The sequence below is a fragment of the Mucor mucedo genome, assembly GCF_025094135.1.
Source record: "Mucor mucedo strain NRRL 3635 chromosome Unknown EV154scaffold_241, whole genome shotgun sequence".
Lineage (NCBI taxonomy): Eukaryota > Fungi > Mucoromycota > Mucoromycetes > Mucorales > Mucoraceae > Mucor > Mucor mucedo.
In genome coordinates this window covers 15,818-34,164 of record NW_026252525.1, presented here as the reverse complement: position 1 = coordinate 34,164, position 18,347 = coordinate 15,818, and the positions used below count along the sequence as shown (strand labels likewise).

The 18,347-nt window shown below is 37.2% G+C and overlaps 5 protein-coding genes across 5 annotated transcripts; 4 read left to right on the top strand and 1 right to left on the bottom strand.

Annotated features, from left to right (window-relative positions):
• Positions 1 to 357: 357 nt before the first annotated feature.
• On the top strand, positions 358 to 883 carry EV154DRAFT_488344 (uncharacterized protein; the record flags this gene model as incomplete). Its single annotated transcript, XM_051599101.1, has 2 exons — positions 358 to 532; positions 681 to 883. The coding sequence occupies 2 exons, from the start codon at positions 358 to 360 to the stop codon at positions 881 to 883; spliced, it is 378 nt and encodes a 125-aa protein (XP_051450587.1).
• Positions 884 to 2,144: 1,261 nt separating this feature from the next.
• Positions 2,145 to 2,474, top strand: EV154DRAFT_488343 (uncharacterized protein; the record flags this gene model as incomplete). The annotated part of the gene is made up of 1 exon (XM_051599100.1): positions 2,145 to 2,474. The coding sequence occupies one exon, from the start codon at positions 2,145 to 2,147 to the stop codon at positions 2,472 to 2,474; it is 330 nt and encodes a 109-aa protein (XP_051450586.1).
• Positions 2,475 to 3,250: 776 nt separating this feature from the next.
• EV154DRAFT_488342 (uncharacterized protein) lies at positions 3,251 to 5,523 on the top strand (the record flags this gene model as incomplete). Its single annotated transcript, XM_051599099.1, has 6 exons — positions 3,251 to 3,592; positions 3,613 to 4,281; positions 4,375 to 4,401; positions 4,457 to 4,578; positions 4,639 to 4,780; positions 5,401 to 5,523. The coding sequence occupies 6 exons, from the start codon at positions 3,251 to 3,253 to the stop codon at positions 5,521 to 5,523; spliced, it is 1,425 nt and encodes a 474-aa protein (XP_051450585.1).
• Positions 5,524 to 5,854: 331 nt separating this feature from the next.
• EV154DRAFT_583002 (uncharacterized protein) lies at positions 5,855 to 6,371 on the bottom strand. The gene has a single exon (XM_051606694.1). It carries the CDS (start codon positions 6,237 to 6,239, stop codon positions 5,892 to 5,894), a length of 348 nt encoding a protein of 115 aa, XP_051450584.1. The 5' UTR covers positions 6,240 to 6,371; the 3' UTR covers positions 5,855 to 5,891.
• An 8,769-nt stretch (positions 6,372 to 15,140) lies between these two features.
• On the top strand, positions 15,141 to 16,969 carry EV154DRAFT_582993 (uncharacterized protein; the record flags this gene model as incomplete). The annotated part of the gene is made up of 5 exons (XM_051606693.1): positions 15,141 to 15,161; positions 15,359 to 15,571; positions 15,605 to 16,363; positions 16,421 to 16,542; positions 16,606 to 16,969. 5 exons carry the CDS (start codon positions 15,141 to 15,143, stop codon positions 16,967 to 16,969), a joined length of 1,479 nt encoding a protein of 492 aa, XP_051450583.1.
• Positions 16,970 to 18,347: the final 1,378 nt, after the last annotated feature.

The following is an 18,347-nucleotide window of genomic DNA, read 5'->3' as shown; positions in this document are numbered from 1 at the left end:
CACATTAACAAAATCTGGCTATGAATAAATTTCCTTTTATATTACTTGTACTAGTCGGAGATGAATGCTAAAAAATGTCACAGATTACGTTTTGGCACATTACAGTGAAGATGCACTCTAGAAAGGCCAAAGGCAAATAAAAAAAGAAGAGTCGTGGCAAAAGAAACCATTGTAAGACGACTAGTAAAAAAGGCGCCAACCAAAAAAAGTCAAAAACGTTAAAGAACAAATGCTTTCAACGACGATGTAGTGACTTGTTCCAATACGGATGAGGATGAGACCAATGAATCTAGTATGTCTGGTGATTCCAAGGCTTCTGCTCCAGAGAAAAATCATTCTTAATCTCAATCAGATACTATGGCGGAAGCACGCAAAATGATTGAATGGAATCTGAAGGACCTCGCATATGAAGGTAACTTTCAAAACATTGTTGCGCCAGTTGCTCCTGCCTTGAATCAAGACGTATCACAAGATTCATACGACAAGTATTTTAAACATGTAGTGCACTATTTCAGTATTGGAGTTACCTATGGTACTTTGGGTCTCTTGGTTTAATTTCCCGGCTGTTCCTGATTTTTATGTTTTACCGCAAGTGCAGAAGCAAAAAGGGCCGCTACACATATAAAAACATTACAGGCTTTAAGTATGTGAACATCTGCCCATATTAACGTTTTTAACAGATCCAAAGTATATGGAGTTTAACACCAGGTTCTTCAAAAACGTACGAAAAAAATTCAATACACTTTTACAACATTTTAAACTTGGTGTGTTTGAACTTGTATTATTGTGTACACGAAGTGGACTTAAAAAACTCACAGCCGATGAATTAAAAGATTTTGTCAATTGTTTCATTAAAGATAAGGAGTTGACTGAGCGATTGTGACAGATGACGATCGCCGAAGATTTCCAGAGAGCAATTGGTGATGTAGCTTGTACTGACTTATAAATATATGTATATGTAAATAGCAAAACAATGGCATAATGAATAAAGACATATACATTTTTAAAGCATTGTAATGCCCTTTAATCTTGATTGCATTGTTTAAGGGTAATTATACGGACATCGTTTTATTTTTATGTTTTTTTTTAGGTGTAAAAATATTTAGGGACACCGTTTTTGAGGACACGGACATCATCCATTTATGAGTAAAGATATAAATAATATTAGTAAACATGGTTGAACGAAGAACACAAATAATGGTTTTTAAGAAGGATAATAGATATTTGAATTATAAGATGATAGAAAAGAGGAAAAAAGCGCCAGAAAAAGAAAGTTAAGTATTTTGATAAAAATCAGAAAAATCGCTTGTGCAGATATCCCTGTGAACTGTCATAGCTTTTTAGTGAAGGGAACTGATGCTAGACAAATGCTCATAGGCGATTGGCTTGTTGTTTTTGATGTTTCTTTTGGGCTCTAAAAAATAAAAACGCGAATTACTCCAGAAAATGATGATTAGGTTATTCAAATACAACTCCGCACCGAAAATATTGGACACTTTTCACAAACATTTAAGCTCCTTTAGTCATGCATTTTTTTAAAACCAAAAACTTTTTAATAAAAGGTATTTCAAATTCTACCAAACTTAACAAAAATAGCAATATATATATATGTATTGTAAAAAAAAAACTTTTCTAATTACGTTAATAAGTGGTATTTGAGCCACGAGCTTTTTTTACTGCCCGACATCTATCGGGCATACTTTCTACAAGCTTATGACACATTTCATCCCCCAACAACTTCCATTCCTGATGAAGTGCAACCTCCAATTCATTAAGGGCCCTCACAAGCAACAAATTTTTTTTTTTAAAGATCCCGATTAAGGACTTTATTATTATTTTTATTTTTTTATTTTTTTTTGTGAAAGGTTACAATTTTGCCAAATAGATGAATAAAAAATTAAATGGATATATATAGGCGATTAACAATAACATCGAATTTTCTCCAGTGCCAAAATTTTCGAAATATCCCAATAAAGGATTAAAATCCAACGACCCCAGAATCCTTCTATCAGATGAAAAATCAGCCAAATTGGGCTACTGAACTCACCAATGTTTTTGTTTTTTTTTTTTGATAAAAGAGTTGTGTTTGTGATCCTCTTCATTTTTCTTTACCAATTCTTAACTATCCAATGTTATTTAACCAAATGCCTTTCCAAAAGTACACTACCATCGTCATATGGGATTCAGCAAGCACCAACGTTTTGATCGAGTTGTTTTCCGATTACGTTGTAAACGTGGGTGTTATTCGCTCACCTCAAGCAAAGCTGAATTTGAACAAGGCAACGGAAGATGCTTTTAATGCCAGTGACGCTATCAACGGTAGAAGGGACTTTGCAGCGATGAATAACAAGTGGATTCGCCTCTGTGATACGTTCAGAACCAGACGAGACGATGCTAATTCTACTGGTATTGCACCTCTTCAACACTGGGAGTTTCACGATCTGATGGAACAGGCAACATCGAGAATGCAATAAAACTGTAGTGGAGACTTTGTTGTCGGTAAAGTGTAGAAATGTCTGATTCCATAATCATATTCATATCATCATCAAGTCCAAATAAAATATATTGCGATTCAGCAACTACTGTAACAATTTGAGATAGGTTCATTTTGTTTTCTCTAGAAATAAAAAGTATATCGAAACAATAGAGTCCTTGAAAAATAATAACAGATAGGTTAGCATTTTGAGTGAACTTTATATTTTAATCGTTCAAAAAGGGTCATTAAAAAGCAACGTCATGGATTTTGGAAAAAGCTTTTTTTTGGAAGTCTGAAGTAACCTTTCACAAAAAAAAAAATAATAATAATAATAATAAAGTCCTTCATCGGGATCTTTAAAAAAATAATTTTGTTGCTTGTGAGGGCCCTAAGATTTTGAAGCTGGGCTCTTCTTTTAGCAATCCTTTGTCCCAGGAGGCGCCAAAGGTTCCCAATCGGATTCAAATCGGGACTTTGAGTGGACCATCGCTCAAAGCCTGCAATCCCAGCCTTCTCTTTCCACCACCTCGTATATCTTCCTGTATGGCATGGGGCACGGTCTTCTTGGAAAACAAAGACATTACCATATTTCTCTGTCAATTGTTCAAACCAAGGGGAAAGTTTTGACTTAAACAATTGACATATGTTTCTTTCTGTGATATTACCTGTAAGTTAATGCACTATTTCTTTGACTCTATTGTATTCTGATACAATATTTTGTAACAGCCGATTTTGAAGAATTTGCCATTGATTCCAAATTCACTGCAGAAATTGATGAACCTCTTACATCAACCGATTGTGAGTTTAAGAGGACACTTAAAAAGAATTCGAATTAATTTAGATTTCTCGGAATACGTTGACCATTGTTTAAATGCATCATCTTTAGATGAAAAGCTTGAATTGCATTTCGATGCTATGACGACAAATGTCTTTGATGACTCCAGTGTCAAATTTACGGTGGATCTACACATTCAAGAAGAGGTGCAATGTCTTCCTTGTGAAATTAACATCGATGCTATAATCACCAACTGCATATCCGCTGTCTCTATTCTGGATAATGTTTCTTTGGACATTGACCTTTGTCCAGGTAAAAGTATGGAGATCACACGTACGAAGGTGATAAGTACAAAGTCAAGAAAATCCCCTTGGCCTTGCTCGGTCGGGTGTCTGGTGAAGCCAAACTGAGCGTATATATGCTGTTCCCGCGAAAGATTCGTTCAGAGAGAATTTCTGCTTTCCTTTCGGATGATGAACAACGTGATTTTACCGATGAGCTTCTCCTCCCAGCTCTCCGGTCGACTCTTGAAAAGTCCGACTTTAACCGCATTGACAAAAGCTACAAGGCCGCAGTTTCTCGTGGACGGGGTTGTGTCCCTAATAATATCGTTGATGGGGAGGATCTCAACAAAACTGTGAAGACGCTTCGTAGGATGATCGTCGTCAACGAATCCCTTTTGGGGAAATACAAGGACTTTGTCGTTATTACCAGCGCGTTTGGATTTAAACGCAAATTTAGAGGTACATCCTTCCGGGATGTACTTTCATCCACCATTGATTGGAGTAAAGTCGATGAGCAAGCAACTTTTTTGGATCTTGGAGTCAACTTTGAGACGCGAACCGAGAATGGCGATAGTCTGATATCATTTGTAAAGACTAGCGAGATGACTGGTATTGCCAGCATTTTTTGTGGTGAAAAACCAAAAGTTGAGCCAATGAATATGGTTCTGGCTAATTTCGGTGGTCTTAAGGCATTAAGCAAATCTAAAGAACATGGTTATGCATCCAAATTTATTGTTTACAGTGATGTAAAAATCCCGTTTGTTTATGGCTAAAAAGGGTTCAACGGGATTCCGGCAGAACGTTGGGAGCCTAACAATGTTTTGACGGATCGTGACTAGGTCAATGGCCTCTACCAAAAAGCAATGGTAAGTACTTTAGGTAGCAAACAGTTACATTTCATGTGTTAAATTATAAAACTAGGAATGGTGCGCTACTCGATTGGAAGAAAGCGAACAAGATCGGTATACCCTGCGTGCCGAACGTCGTTTTTTGGCGTCCGCTATTAACAGCGATTTTATAAACTACTTCAAAAATAAGTTCCGGTGAGTGAATATTTTAGAAGTTTATATGATATAGCTTTATTAAAACAAGGTATTTATTAGTGACCTTATTCCTGGTTCCTGTTACCATTTTCGCACGCAGGACTACATGTCATATATCACCTGTCGTCTGAACCTCTTGGATGAGATGGCACAGGCCTTGAAAGGTTGTGAAGACATTTGTTCTCTTTCCGGTGTTGCCCTGGTATCGTTTATAATGAACACACTGATGCATTCTGGGAATTTCCTTTACGTTTTCTTTATACCAGATTTTACATCAAGGTGGCATCAGACCTTATAATTAACGACACAGACTAACAAAAAACGCGTCCCATCAGTACATTACTCCTTCAAACATAAAGCTGTTCTTTTATACCATACCTAACAGTACAAAGGTAGTAGATAGTCATCATAAGGGACGCGTAAAGACTTGAATAATGTTGCAGATGAAAAAAGAATTAATAAAAAAGAAAAAAAGTGGGAATCGATGACGTTTGCGGAGATTTGCAGCTGGCCTTTGCTTTTGCGTGCGTCCGTGCGCCTACAACACCTTCCATATATATTATTTGGTTACTTGTTTCATTTGTTTCTTCTTTACATAAAGACACGTCACCCATTCACCATTTTACCAGTCATAGAGATTACGTTGACTTTTTCATTTTTATTGCCCTTTAGATATAAATTAAAATATCAAGTAGAAAAATAAAATAAAAAAAAACCTACACTTGTAATTTTATACACCTGTCCTTTGTTCCTTACAAAGACTTATTATATCCTATCCCTTTACTTTAGTATCAACTTTTTATATATGTAAAAAAAATACAGGCTCTTGTTCCTGTTTACCTTCATTCAAAAATTCATTTTACGGTTCGTATTCAATGCGAACATGCCTTCATCCTATTCATCATGACTTATCCTTGCCCAAGGATTTTTAAGGATGCATCCTAAATTTCAAAGATAGTCAGCTTAAAAAAAAATGTGCCCACATATTTCAATCTCATCAACATATTACGCAACATATCTTTGGTCAAGGATGTTCGGTGTATTAAAAAACACTTAAGTTTTCTGAAAACATCAATGTAATCATTAAAGATACTCAAACCACCTAGCGAAGTCATTCGAGAGATTTGATTCCTATAGAGAAAATGTAAATAAAACTATACCACGAATGTATTTTGCTATATGTCTAAACCGTCGTTCCGTCAACATCATTTTCAAATTTAATAAACAAGTAGCATATGATTGACGTACACATTTATAAATATATTTATCCCTGAAATTATGTAAAAGAAAAAGAAGATAGTTTATTTATTTTTTTAAAAATCGCCATACAAAAGACTGATGTTTTTTCCCGATTGGTCTAAGCTAAGGTTCTTATCCTGTCTACGCTGCTCTGCCTTGTGTAACGCGGCCTCATCCGGGATGTCTTTGGCAATCGCATCTGCTTGAATTTTTTTGATTATTCCACATCTTCTGTCATAGTATGACCTCTGGTTTGTCTTGTACCAGTCAGGTTCTATCCTGTTTATCTCCACAATGGAATAATTTCCACCCAACCCGTGGAACCACTCACGCCAAAGGATGGGCAATGTCATGATCCTGTTACATTTTATGCCCCAAATATGCAATATGAGTAACCAGCTTTCAGACTCAATATTCATCATTGATCTGTCAGCTCTTTAAATCCTTTGTCATGATCCACATAAGCTACGACTAACTTTTGTCATTGCTTATTCTTTTATTTAATTTCTTGTTTTCCTTTCTCTATAAATATAGCTGATAAATTTCACTTCTCCCAGTTTTCTTTATCAGATATATTTCATAATCATCTTCTCTTTTCTTTCCTCCATTTTATTCTTAAATAAATAACCTGCTTCAAGAAGCTATTCATTCTCTGTCCTGTCCTGCCTGTCTCGTTCCTCCCTCGTTCCTGACAGTCAAGGTCAAGACCTTAGCAAACCTATAACTCACAGTGGTGTTTGATCTTGAACGAACCAACGCAGAAGAGGGTACGACAGGCAATGGTTCGTCCGAAAGCAAGGTTGATGAACCAGCTCCAAAATCGGTGGTTACAACTGGTGGCTGTCTAATATCACCTGGTATGTGCACATTAATATTAAGTGGTGCCCTACCTGTGGAAATGTCAGAAAAGTGTTGTAAAACAGTTTTCATTTGTTCGTTCCTGAGTCTGTTTTCTGTATCGAACTTCTTTGCCATCATTTCGAGCATTTGATCGATGAGAGGAACGGCTGTTCTTCAACTGCATAATCACAGGATCGTTCCCCTGATTTTCAATGACAGCAGCTTGGAGATCACTAAATAGGTCATAAATTTAATATTAGAAGATTGAAACATGATTCAGAAGAATTATATTACCTGCTAAATTGTCTAAGCAACTCATCATCGAAAAGGGGATTCATAAAAATGGGGTGTCCGGGGTACTTCTCTCTCATGAAGACTGCATCTTGAAGAAACGTAACTCTAAAGGTCACAAGCATTTTCTAGAATGATATATCAGAATTAGATGCTTCCGCAACACCTGTACGGATTATTCCCAACCATTCATCAGCCCAAGGAAAGAGCTTCGGTTGTAATTTGACAGGAGGTTCCAAAATTGCACGGGGCAAATAAAAATGTCCCTGGGTTAAAGGGAAACCAGCCGAGGTTCTCGTAGTCTCTCGTGGGAGACCGGTCAAGTAGGTACCATTCATAGAAGTGTTATTCCATTGACCTTGTCTTCTAAATTGCTGCACGCCAACACCAGCCAAGTCAGCCATTCTTGCACCTGACCCTCTTCCAATATGCGTTACCTTGGTGGTGTTGATGACATCGACGGCCACAATTGCCTTCTTAACTGCATCATAGTGGGAGCTGTATTTCCATTCGGTGGTGGGGTTGTTACCTGTCTTAAGAACCTTAACGCCAAACCATTCACCTGACGTTGGGAATGTCAAAAGTGGTTAACCTTCGCTATGACACCTTTGAAACATGTAACTGCTAAGCATCATGATTGGACAAAGCTCTACAATCTTGTTACGTATACAACCTGAGAGTGCAGTCTTGCCATGCTTGTTGGTTTTTCCGTTGTGCATTACTATGATAAGAGCGGGGCATTTGGTGAGACCTTCATTTTGAAGATAAATCATCTGACTATCATCAAGTTCGGCAGCTCTGGCATTTTGGCCACGAAGAAGCAAGTAATGCGATAAGAAGAACGCCAGGCAATTGCGCAAATCCTCAGATGTTTTTAACTCAAAGTAGTAATCTGAAAACTTGACGAGTTCTTCCATGGTACTGTAACCGTCGATATATGTGTTGGAAGCACGGTCGACGTTCTGCTCTCTTTTCTTTTTGTTTTCCATACATTTATGAGCTTGCAAAAAATCGGTAACGAAGGGACGGGGGTTCTTGTTGGAATTTGCACCAATCTTTACTTGCTCTCGGTACAGTGACATAATAGCTGATACGTATTGTTCAATGGCAGTATACTTTAAGCTTTCTGGCTCTTAACCATTACCACAGCCGCGCACGGTTTTGTGAAAATACACACTCAGCTGATATTTTTCACATACAGATGTAATATTCATCAAATGACTGTGAAAACACACAATCAAAAAAAAATCCCATTCCCATTCTCCATTTGAATAAAAAAATATTTACATGTCATCATTTATTACGCCTCTTAAAAAAAAAAGCGTAAAAATAGCAACCTACTACAGTTCACGAAGAGAGCCAGCTAGACGACTACCAACTTTTTTACAAAAGGTGACATAAGGCCAAACAACCTTAAAAATATTCGGCGATTCCGAGTACCGGACGAGACCAACGACTTGCAGAATGTCGCTGACTGATACCACGGCATACTTCTTGTACTTTGCACCTCTTGAATTGCGGGCGATAGTTACAGCATTGTAATTGTCGAACTTTTGCTGCTTCATTACTACAACAATTGCAAAGAAATGCTCAAAGCCATTGCGACTGTGGCTGAAGTAACATTGAACCTCACCAACAAACCCAGCCGAAAGAGATCTAATTTCAATTAGGTAAGTACGAATGGAATATAGTACGATCTCAAGGAATCGACAACTACCGACCTACGGACGCTACAACAAATGTCTTCATTGGATGATCCTTCAAGGGATTGAGTGACGAAAGGAGACCACAACTGAACACCAGAAAGATGAGCTAGATATGAGTCAGGGAGATCCACGAACTGAGGGAACTGAACCTTCAACAAAGCACGTACGGCCATCTTGTTGTAATTGGCTTGGTGGCGGAGAACATTCGAAGCGTTGGCCCCTACAAGCTTTGTTGCCTCGATCAAATTGGTGAACTTTTTGATCGTGCGTTCCATTGGCCTGCAAGAGTAACACTTAAGTGGACCCATTCGTTCAATTAAGAAGGGAAGATGCGACAGATAATGGTTGTTCGAAGTAAAAACCCAAGCATTGATTCGACCTGCATCAATTTCAAGTTTGAGGAACTCATGCCATTTGTTGAAACATCTACAAAAATGTTAGCCACTATCATTTAGGATAAGAGCATTTTTATATGACCTTCTCATTTTCACAATATCAGCTGCCGAAATACGCCTTTGAAGAGCAATGGAGCATCCATCAATACGGACTTACAATGATCGTTTTTAATGAGTGGGATCTTGATAGTTGGAACGATATACAAGAGAAAATCGAGGTAATCGACAGCTCTTGAAATACCCACATTTGAACTCCAGGTCCCTTCAAAAGCGGATAGTATATCTACCCTGCTGTTGTTCACTCGAGAGTCAATCACACCAAAAATGTTTTTATTGTCGTTGCTCAATTGAAACGTGTAGTTGGCACTGTTCACGATACATGTTTTGAATTTTTCGTTCTTTTGTGGATTCAAAAGATTGTAAACCAAGGTGCTAATACCTCTGCCGTGAAAGAAAGGAGTTCCACGGAAAGTTGGGAGTGAACTAACCAAAGGATCAACACCGGGCATGCCAAGGATCTAAAATATATGTTTAGTAAGACATCAACATTTTGTATTATCTAATCAATATTTACCGGATTTCCGTAAATCAATTCATCTCTTGACCTCATTGTCTTATTCGTATCCACGAACTACACACCATGTTGTGCTCCTTCAGCGTGTACACCGGCTACTTGGCACAGTCTACAGCCATGCTCGCTCATATGTCCACGATGGTTCATTAGATCAGCAATTCCAGGGATATCACCGGTCATGCCAAGCAGAAATACTTTGCTTTGTTGGACGATCTCACCATTTTTTTCCACCATAAATCCTTGAACACTCAACGAATTGATCTCGTCAATGATTGATTTCAAAAAACTCATCAAATACTTTGGCTTTTTACGGCCGGGAATGATGGCCAATGGGATCATCATTGAATCTTTTGCCCTGTGAACCAGATAAGTTAAAATTTAAAATAAGCCCAGGCATAGACTAATTTACATACCTTTTTGACGCAGGGATACTCATCACCATGCAGTGAACAAGTGTTTGAGAACTGCCAGGTTTTGATTTATTAGGAAATCCATCGACGTACAAAACAAGGCAGATGTCATTGCGTGTAAGCAAGTTTTGATCAAGATACTGCTTATACACCGAACCCGAAAACATATCAATGTACGTGTCTTCTTCATCGGACTCATAACATTCGACGGAATATTTGAAGTCTTCTCGGATTTCATCATCGACCAATAGTTCAGCGAGAGATGCGCCAACAGAAAAAATTCCCATCGTTTGGAAAGCAGTCTGAGGTGTAGAGTCACCAGCACGAATTGATGTCTCGGCTTTTTCTTGGTCTTGATAACGCTCCTCGTCACAATCAGGATTGATACAGCGTAATTGCTGTACGTTTTCGTCGAAAAGAAAACACCCATTGCGACACACATCAAACGTCTTTACGGAGTCAATGCTACCTTTGTTGAGGAGTCTGTGGATAGCACCTGGAGAAGCGACAGGACCACCCAAACCTAATCAGAATTTAGTATCACAGAGATTTTGGAAACTAGATGATTATCTACCTGAAACAACAACCGGATCAATCAATGAAAGGAGGCGCGAATTGATGTGCTTTACAACATCACGCTGGACTTGTCTAGAGACGCCATTATGATCAAGAAGTTTAATCAAGCCAATGCCAAATTTCTGGATTGTGTTCTAGTCCTAGTCGTAATCAAAATGCTTGTATTTGATAGCGTTTTCATACACAGCACCAGCTCAGGATAGCGACTCTAGTACGTTTTTGTAGGTTAGTTAAGATCCAGTCATTATAAACCCAAAAGTGATGATAGATATTACCAAGTGTTTCCTCCATAGCCGTATCGATATAATCATATGTTTCAGATGGTCGCGCAATAGTAGGTTCTTGTACACCTTTCATCTGATGACTATTATCATTCAACAAATCTCTCAAAGTAAACGTTGAGCAGTTGTCTTTTGCCTGGTGTTGACGCATCATATTATTATTTAAAAATAAAAGACCGCACAAGGGGCAATGGACGCTGTATGCAGCGTACATTTTTTTTTTAAGAAAAGGAAAATAAGAAAGAAACAGTGCAGCTTATAGTTTGACATTTATATATTGTTACGAAGGGGCTGGAAAACTCCAAATTTAAATCACAGATAATAATTACGTATTGACAGAATTTATTTTTAAGAGTTAACGCACTGTCATTATGGCGTCATTATGTAAATTTAAATCAGCGTACATTGGTTGAAGTATTTAAAAACACGTCTTTTTTTTTAATACTTTATAATAACAATATTTGAAAACAATGCCATACAATCTTAACGATCTCGTACGTTCCAACCAAGAAATTCGTAACGAGTTGAAACAACTGACAGATGTTATATCACAACTTGTTAAAGAAAATGCCAACGCCTTGATGAATTCAAGAGATTCTGGCAGCGACACCTCAAGTGTGACATCTGAAGGTAAATTTGAATAATAAAACGTTTTATTTCAATAAACATTAATCAATTAGTCTACTGTAGCTGCTACGGAGCCAATATGCAATTTTCCTGACAAGGTCATCGGTCGGTATCCATTTGGGAAAGACGGTGACAAAGTGCCAAGTGACAGGCAAGCACTTTGGGATTTCATTTTGTGCATTCGACCCGAGTTCAAGGCTTCACCTACTGACAGCTTAAAAGAGGAGGAGACGAAGATCGAGCAGGTCAAATCGCTTCTCAGTATTTTGAGAGGTTATGCCAAGACCTGTTTTCAAGAATTGAAGTTTGAGGTTTTAAAGAATCCTGACCTGGTAGACTGTACCTGGGGTATGTTGAGTACTGACTGAAGGTTAAAGTACATTGTACTCTTGGAGAAGTTGGCAAGAAAAAGTAAGATCGAGCCGGATACATGCCAAAATCGATGAGGTGCAGAGAGCATGTTGGCTAATGCAGCTCACAACAGTTTGGGTAAAAAGGTAGATGCCAATATAGTAGCATAATTCTTATTATAAATCTAATTATTTTTATTTAGCGCACAGTAATCCAACGATGAAGAGGAAATCCCCTCTGATAATGCGTTGGAGCAGGCGAGCCGTGATGGAGAAGATCACATTATGGCTGTCGCGAAACCCACACTCAAGAAGAAGAGAAGGAGAATAGTTCGCCCTTTAAAATATTAGAGTGCATCTTCATTGTAATGTGCCAAAACGTAATCTGTGATGTTTTTAGCATTCATCTCCGACAAGTACAAGAAATATAAAAGGAAATTTATTCATAGTCAGATTTTTTTAATGTGGGAAGGTTTTTTTTTTTTTTTTTAAGAAGAAAATTTTTAGAAAGGTACAAAAATAAACTGAACTACTAAATTTACATTTCTATTTGTCATTTTTAAAGCTCCCGTGAAGTAATACGCTCAAAAACAGTAACCCTTTTGATGCGTTTGTAATTTTAAAGAACGTTCCATCTAATATTACTGAAGTAAACAAAGTTTTCACATTGTAGACGTTCTTACTTAATTTATATCTAGGATTTCTTACATCTTTTTTGTGTTTTAGACTTCACCATATTTGATCTCGGTTTAGATTTTAGAAGTTATGGTACTGATTACTTTATCTAACGAATATGACCCTTCAAATACATAAATTAAAATAAACAACTAGTTGGATCTATTTTTAAAATACTCCAAATTATATCTTTTAAATATGAAGCGTTTCTACTTAGTACATAAAGTTTGTTTTATCCTTTTTGTGGCTTACATTGTTGATCATATTTGATCTCAGACTCTGATATAACCGGTTGTGGCACTGAGTACTTTATCTCACGAATACGACCCTTCAAATACATAAATTTAAATAAACAACTAGTTGGATCTATTTTCAAAATACTCTAAATTATATCTTTTGAATATGAAGCGTTTCTAGTTAGTATATAAAGTTTGTTTTATCCTTTTTGTGCCTTACAGGGTTGACAGTAAATGTCCTCAGACTTTGATTTAATAGGCTGCGATACTACGCATGCGGGAACTCAAATTGAGAATACTGGCAGTAAGCATTTCATGGTCCGAAGGCGGCAAATACTATAGGCGGGACAATACTATTGGTCGGAAAAGAAACATTTAAAGTTTTGAACCTGCTTGTGACAAATTTTTTCCCCCACACCTAAAATCGAGTTGTACAAATCCCGGACCCACTTTTTTTTTTAGAGTAAAAAGTTCATATTCTCATTTTAATCATGATTAAAATGATGTCTGTCCAAAAATATTCGACCTTCATTATGAGGAAAGTGTGGTGGTCCAATTTTAACGTTTCTCTCTGCATAACTTTTATTTTTGGCACATTGAAGTCCAGATGACATTAATAAACCAGGTTTTTTTTTTTTTTTTTTTGTCTCTATACTTCTCTTTCTTTCACTTTCTCTCACTTTTCACTTTCAATGGAATAATAAGTTTATATTTCAATTCATGTAATACATTACAGTAAGGTCAGTTACAGTTGTTAAAATCAAACAGATTTGCAATAGTAGCGAGTGTATGTACTCATCTTATCCGGTCAAGACATTTTAGGTGTTGACCAGAGATTGTTTAAATCATGATGTATCAAAGGTAATAGAAGTTGCTTATGATGTCCAATACGTCTCTTTCTAATTTGTTTGTTTTATAGATGCTGAGCACTTCACTGTCAATAACTAGGTATTATAAAGAATATAAGACTAATTGTTTTTAGGCTTTTTTTATATATTTTAGTCTCTTTTTTTTATTTTAGGCTCTGTGGAGAAACTTTGTTTAACACAGAAAAAATAGAATAAAAAACAGGTAAATAAGATTAATAGTGCTTGTAGGCTTTTATTCTTATTATTAGTTTTAAAACTGCATGACCTCGTACATTATAGTAGAAGGCAGGGTATTTATAGTTATTGGGATCTGTAGTTTAAACGGTTATCTAATAGTTAGTGAAGGTACCATTGGGTGGTATAATACATGTCCGATGGTGCCTTAAATTTAAGCAGTCATTGCCTTTATGATTGGATTGATTCGTAAACAATGAGCTAGTCTTATTGTTCTGTCAGAATTGAGAGGACGATGGTTCTAAGAAATCTTAAGTCAAACTGAGTTCTAAAGTAGTAACTCAGTTTTTATACCTGATGTTCTTTTCTTTTGTGATATTGTATTTGGTATATGAGTCGACCATGTGGGATCGACGATTTATTTATTTTATTTTATTATTTATAAGTGCGATTTTAGCACAGGCTCTTTATTATTATTTTAGTCTCTCTTTTTTTGTTTTAGGCTCTTTTTTTTTAGGCTATATTTTATCATAGGCTGTTTATTCTAGGTTGTTTCTAAGAACTACGTGGCTCTTTACCAGTATACATGTAAGTCTGTCAGGCAAATCTGTTACTTCCTTAGCAGGTTCTTAGTATGTGAGTAAATATCTCTACCCGAATAATTCCATATAGATAGTAAAGATAACCAGTGGTATACTTAAAATCGCTTCAAGTTAAAAATCTCAAAATAAATGCAAATAAATACAAATAAATCATTTTTAAAATAAAATTTAAACGTCTTTTTTAAACCATATTTCCTATGGAAGCAACATATTAATGTGAACAATTAATAAACTAGTGTTGTATATTAAGTGTGTATTTGTAAAAGGGATGCCATTGTAAGAATAATAATGCAATGTACGATTGGTAAAAGGCCCACATACAGTACATGTGTAAATAAACAGCGTATAACGGTAAAAAACTTCAATTAGATGTGAAAACGCACAACTATTCAATGTGAGTTTTAACAATCATTCATTGTGAATTTACACAAAATGCACCATCATTGATTGCTTAAATCGGCCATTTAAGCAATCAATGATGGTGTATTTTTGGTGTGTTTTAGCAACATTTTACCATTTGGTGCGCCGCTGTGTTGTTCAGCGCGTTCATTTACGTTAAAATATCTGAAATTGAAGCATGAGTACGGCCATTTTTGTATTTGTAACAATTTGTAGCATTATTTCCTTTGCAAAGATTGACCAGTATCAGGCCGGATTTGCTTTTAGAGCAAAATATCTCAGTTGAACGTTTTTCAGCTTAGAATTTTACTCTATACTATGTCAAAAGACGCCTTCAGTGTAAGCGTTTTTGGTTTTATATTATTTTGTTATATTGTTTATATCTCGTATGGATCAGACTCGAAACGAAAATTCCGGGCCTAATATTGTTCTCCGTGTCAAGTTACATCATTATACTGGAATTCTGCTATTTCTAAACACGTCTTTAAAAATGTTACAAACATATTACTGAGTGATTCATTCCTGGGGTACTGTAGTCAGTTTTAAGAAAAATTATTGTCGATTTGGAGACTGATTGTGATAGTCCTACCCTTTGCGAAGTCAACTTCGATGCTTTCATTTCTTACCTGTTGAAGGAGCTGCCAATAATGTCTAAAACTCGTTTGAAGCTGTCTTTAAGCCCCAATTGGAAGCAACCGTTGACTCGTCTGGACTTCGGGTACTTCACGTTTCGTGGTGAGAGGGACTCTGTCAAGAATTACCCACACACTTTGCTTTTGTAGGCCTTTTCGGAAGCCTACATGCATATTCATGTCCTCTTCCCGAACATGAAGAAAATGAAGCTTGGTGTAAAAAATTCTAGAAGAATGTTGGGTGCTGCTGCTCAAAAGACTTTCACCGACCGCCTCCTTATTCCGGCCATTCGACGTGTTCTGATTTGTTCTCGTGCAAATCGATCTGGTGGATCTTATGGCGAAGCCATTGGTACTGGATTTCATATGACGGTGCCCAAATTTTTGCTTGGTTCGGAGCTTAAGCTCTTAGTCAAGTCTATGCGTGATATTGCGAAGGAGAGCGCGGATTTGGCCCGAAATCGTCATTTTGTTTTTGTGGTTTCTTCTTTCGGGTTTAAAAGCCCAATTTATGGTCCGGACTACACGTCCATTCTTGATACCATGGTCGACTGGTCCCAACTTGACCCTCAAAGATGCCTTATCGACATTGGCTTGAATCTGTTTGCCCAATCCGAGGATGGCCGACCATTGGTATTGTATGTAAAAGAGGAAAAAGTCGAAGCTATGGGAAAATTTTTTGGAGGTCCATCCATAAAGACCGATTTTTACGGAATGTCTTTGGGTTATTTTGGTGGCTTTTCGGGGAAAGGTCGTTCCGGTAGTCTTTTTACGCCTTCGAAAGTAATGGTATATAATGATATCAAGTATCCGTTCACGATGTCCAATCCTGGTGTAAACGGAAAGGTATCCGGTCCATGGATACCCGAGGAAATGAGAAATACCTTTCGACATCTTTTAAAGAATATGGTATGCAATACATTTAATATAAATTTTCCCATATATTTACTTCAAAAATTGTAATAGAGATGGTATAATGCCCGTGTTTCCGAATACCAAGGCCACCAGTTTACTACTCGTTTGGAGGTTCGTGTCCCGGCGATCTCGGCTACTACGGCTTACGTCGACGTCTTGGTCGCAAAGTTGAAGTAAGTTTTTCTACAGGCAACTCCTTTTAGATACTTTATTAATTATTCTGCTTTTAATGATAGGTCTTCTTTTGCTGATAAAGCCTTCATCCATATAGATTCGGGAATTTACCTTCAGTACGTTGGTCTCATGGCAAATTTTCTAAGTGACTTGGCAGAAAAATGTCTTGGTTCCGTTTTGTTGCAGTCGTTCTCCGGGTTGTATCTCTCCGCGTACATGCTAAATAACTTGATGCATTCTGATCAATCTTTAACCGACTCTTCAAATTTCGTATCATCAAGCAGATGTGATAAAAACAGGTTGTGTTTTTTGCCTGGTGCGTTTGCTGTCGATGGCGACAGAGTCATGTTTGGGCACACATTCGATTCTACTTGTATTCAACAGGCATTTTTCCGACTGCGCACACAAAATTTAAACACCTTCTAGGTAACCACCATTCCTTGTAGAGCAATTTAACACGAGTAGTTGTAAATCAACTTTATAAGCTCAAATTTAAGCACAAAGCAATTTTAAAAATATAGTACTTTTTTATATACGGCAATATATATCTTTTCCCCCCTGCGGCATTAAAAAATGTTTAAACTCCTTTGAGGTCTCACAAAATAATGTGGACCGGTCGGCACTTCTACATTCAGAAATCCCTTAAATTAGGTTAAATAATACTATTATGCCATGAATATGGTAAGGGTTTCAACGCAGCAAAAGTCATAAACATATTTAACAATTAGTAACTGTTGTTCCAAATATCGAAAGAATATTTTCTAAAAATCCAAAATTCCGTATAGAATTAACCACGATCTGCTAAACGTTTTAGAAGACTTTTAGGCACACAAATGCTCTTTTAATCTTTCTCGAAATTTTTATTTTAAAAAAATCAATAAAGCAACATTTTGACATATCGAATTCTCTACTCAAATATGGATATTTCAATTGCAGTTTGACCGTAAAGATTAACGGATGGGAACTTTGATAATTACTTACCACCGTGACGACGCGACAGAAAACAAGCAACTAGTGTTCAGCGAGGGTAGTTGAACCAAGAAGAACCAGGATCTGGATCTTCTGGAATGTTTGATAATGGGTGACACAACGTGTCAATCATCCAAAGCAAGGATAACAGTTTCGGCCAAAAGGCGGGAGGTTTGTGATTTTTCTTGGTGGGTAAAGAATTCAGAGCAAAATCAATACGGTGAACACCAGGAGGAGGGACAGGAAGAGAATCAATCAAGTCGGCGTCAATAGCACGACAAGTGAGAAAATGATCACGAGTTATGATTTGACCAAAGTCAGCACAAGGACATTCGTATCTTTCCATGGCAGTAAATCGACCAAGACGCCATCTTACCAAACGACTACGAGCGGAATTATTCATAGGGAGGTAGAGGATGGGGTCAGGAACAGAGGTGGATGGGCGACAAGCGCGAAGGAGGACATTTTTACCAGTAGTGGCGTGATGGGCTCTTTGATCGTCACAAAAATTCTGCCAATAATCACGATAGTGATTACGGAGATGGATTGGAGAAGTTGGTATAGGATCAGGGAGAGAGGTATAAAGAGCATTGGTTTCTAATTTGTTGCCAAGTCTTGTTTGAGAGAGAGATTCTTGGAGGAGGATGAGGAGAGAATCTTCTGGAAGGTTGGCAGAGCGTAGCACGTATTTAGTAACCAAGGTATTATAGCGGTGGAGCATACCAGGGAGACAAGTGATGTGTTTAGCAACTGTTGTATGTTTACTACCTACGAACATTGACACAAGTGAATTTTGTAGGGTGTCTAATTTACTCATTTCACGGGCTGTGAAACA

Excerpts from the sequence above, each read along its gene's own strand:
- EV154DRAFT_583002 (XM_051606694.1), bottom strand. The coding sequence starts at position 6,239 with ATGATGAATATTGAGTCTGAAAGCTGGTTACTCATATTGCATATTTGG.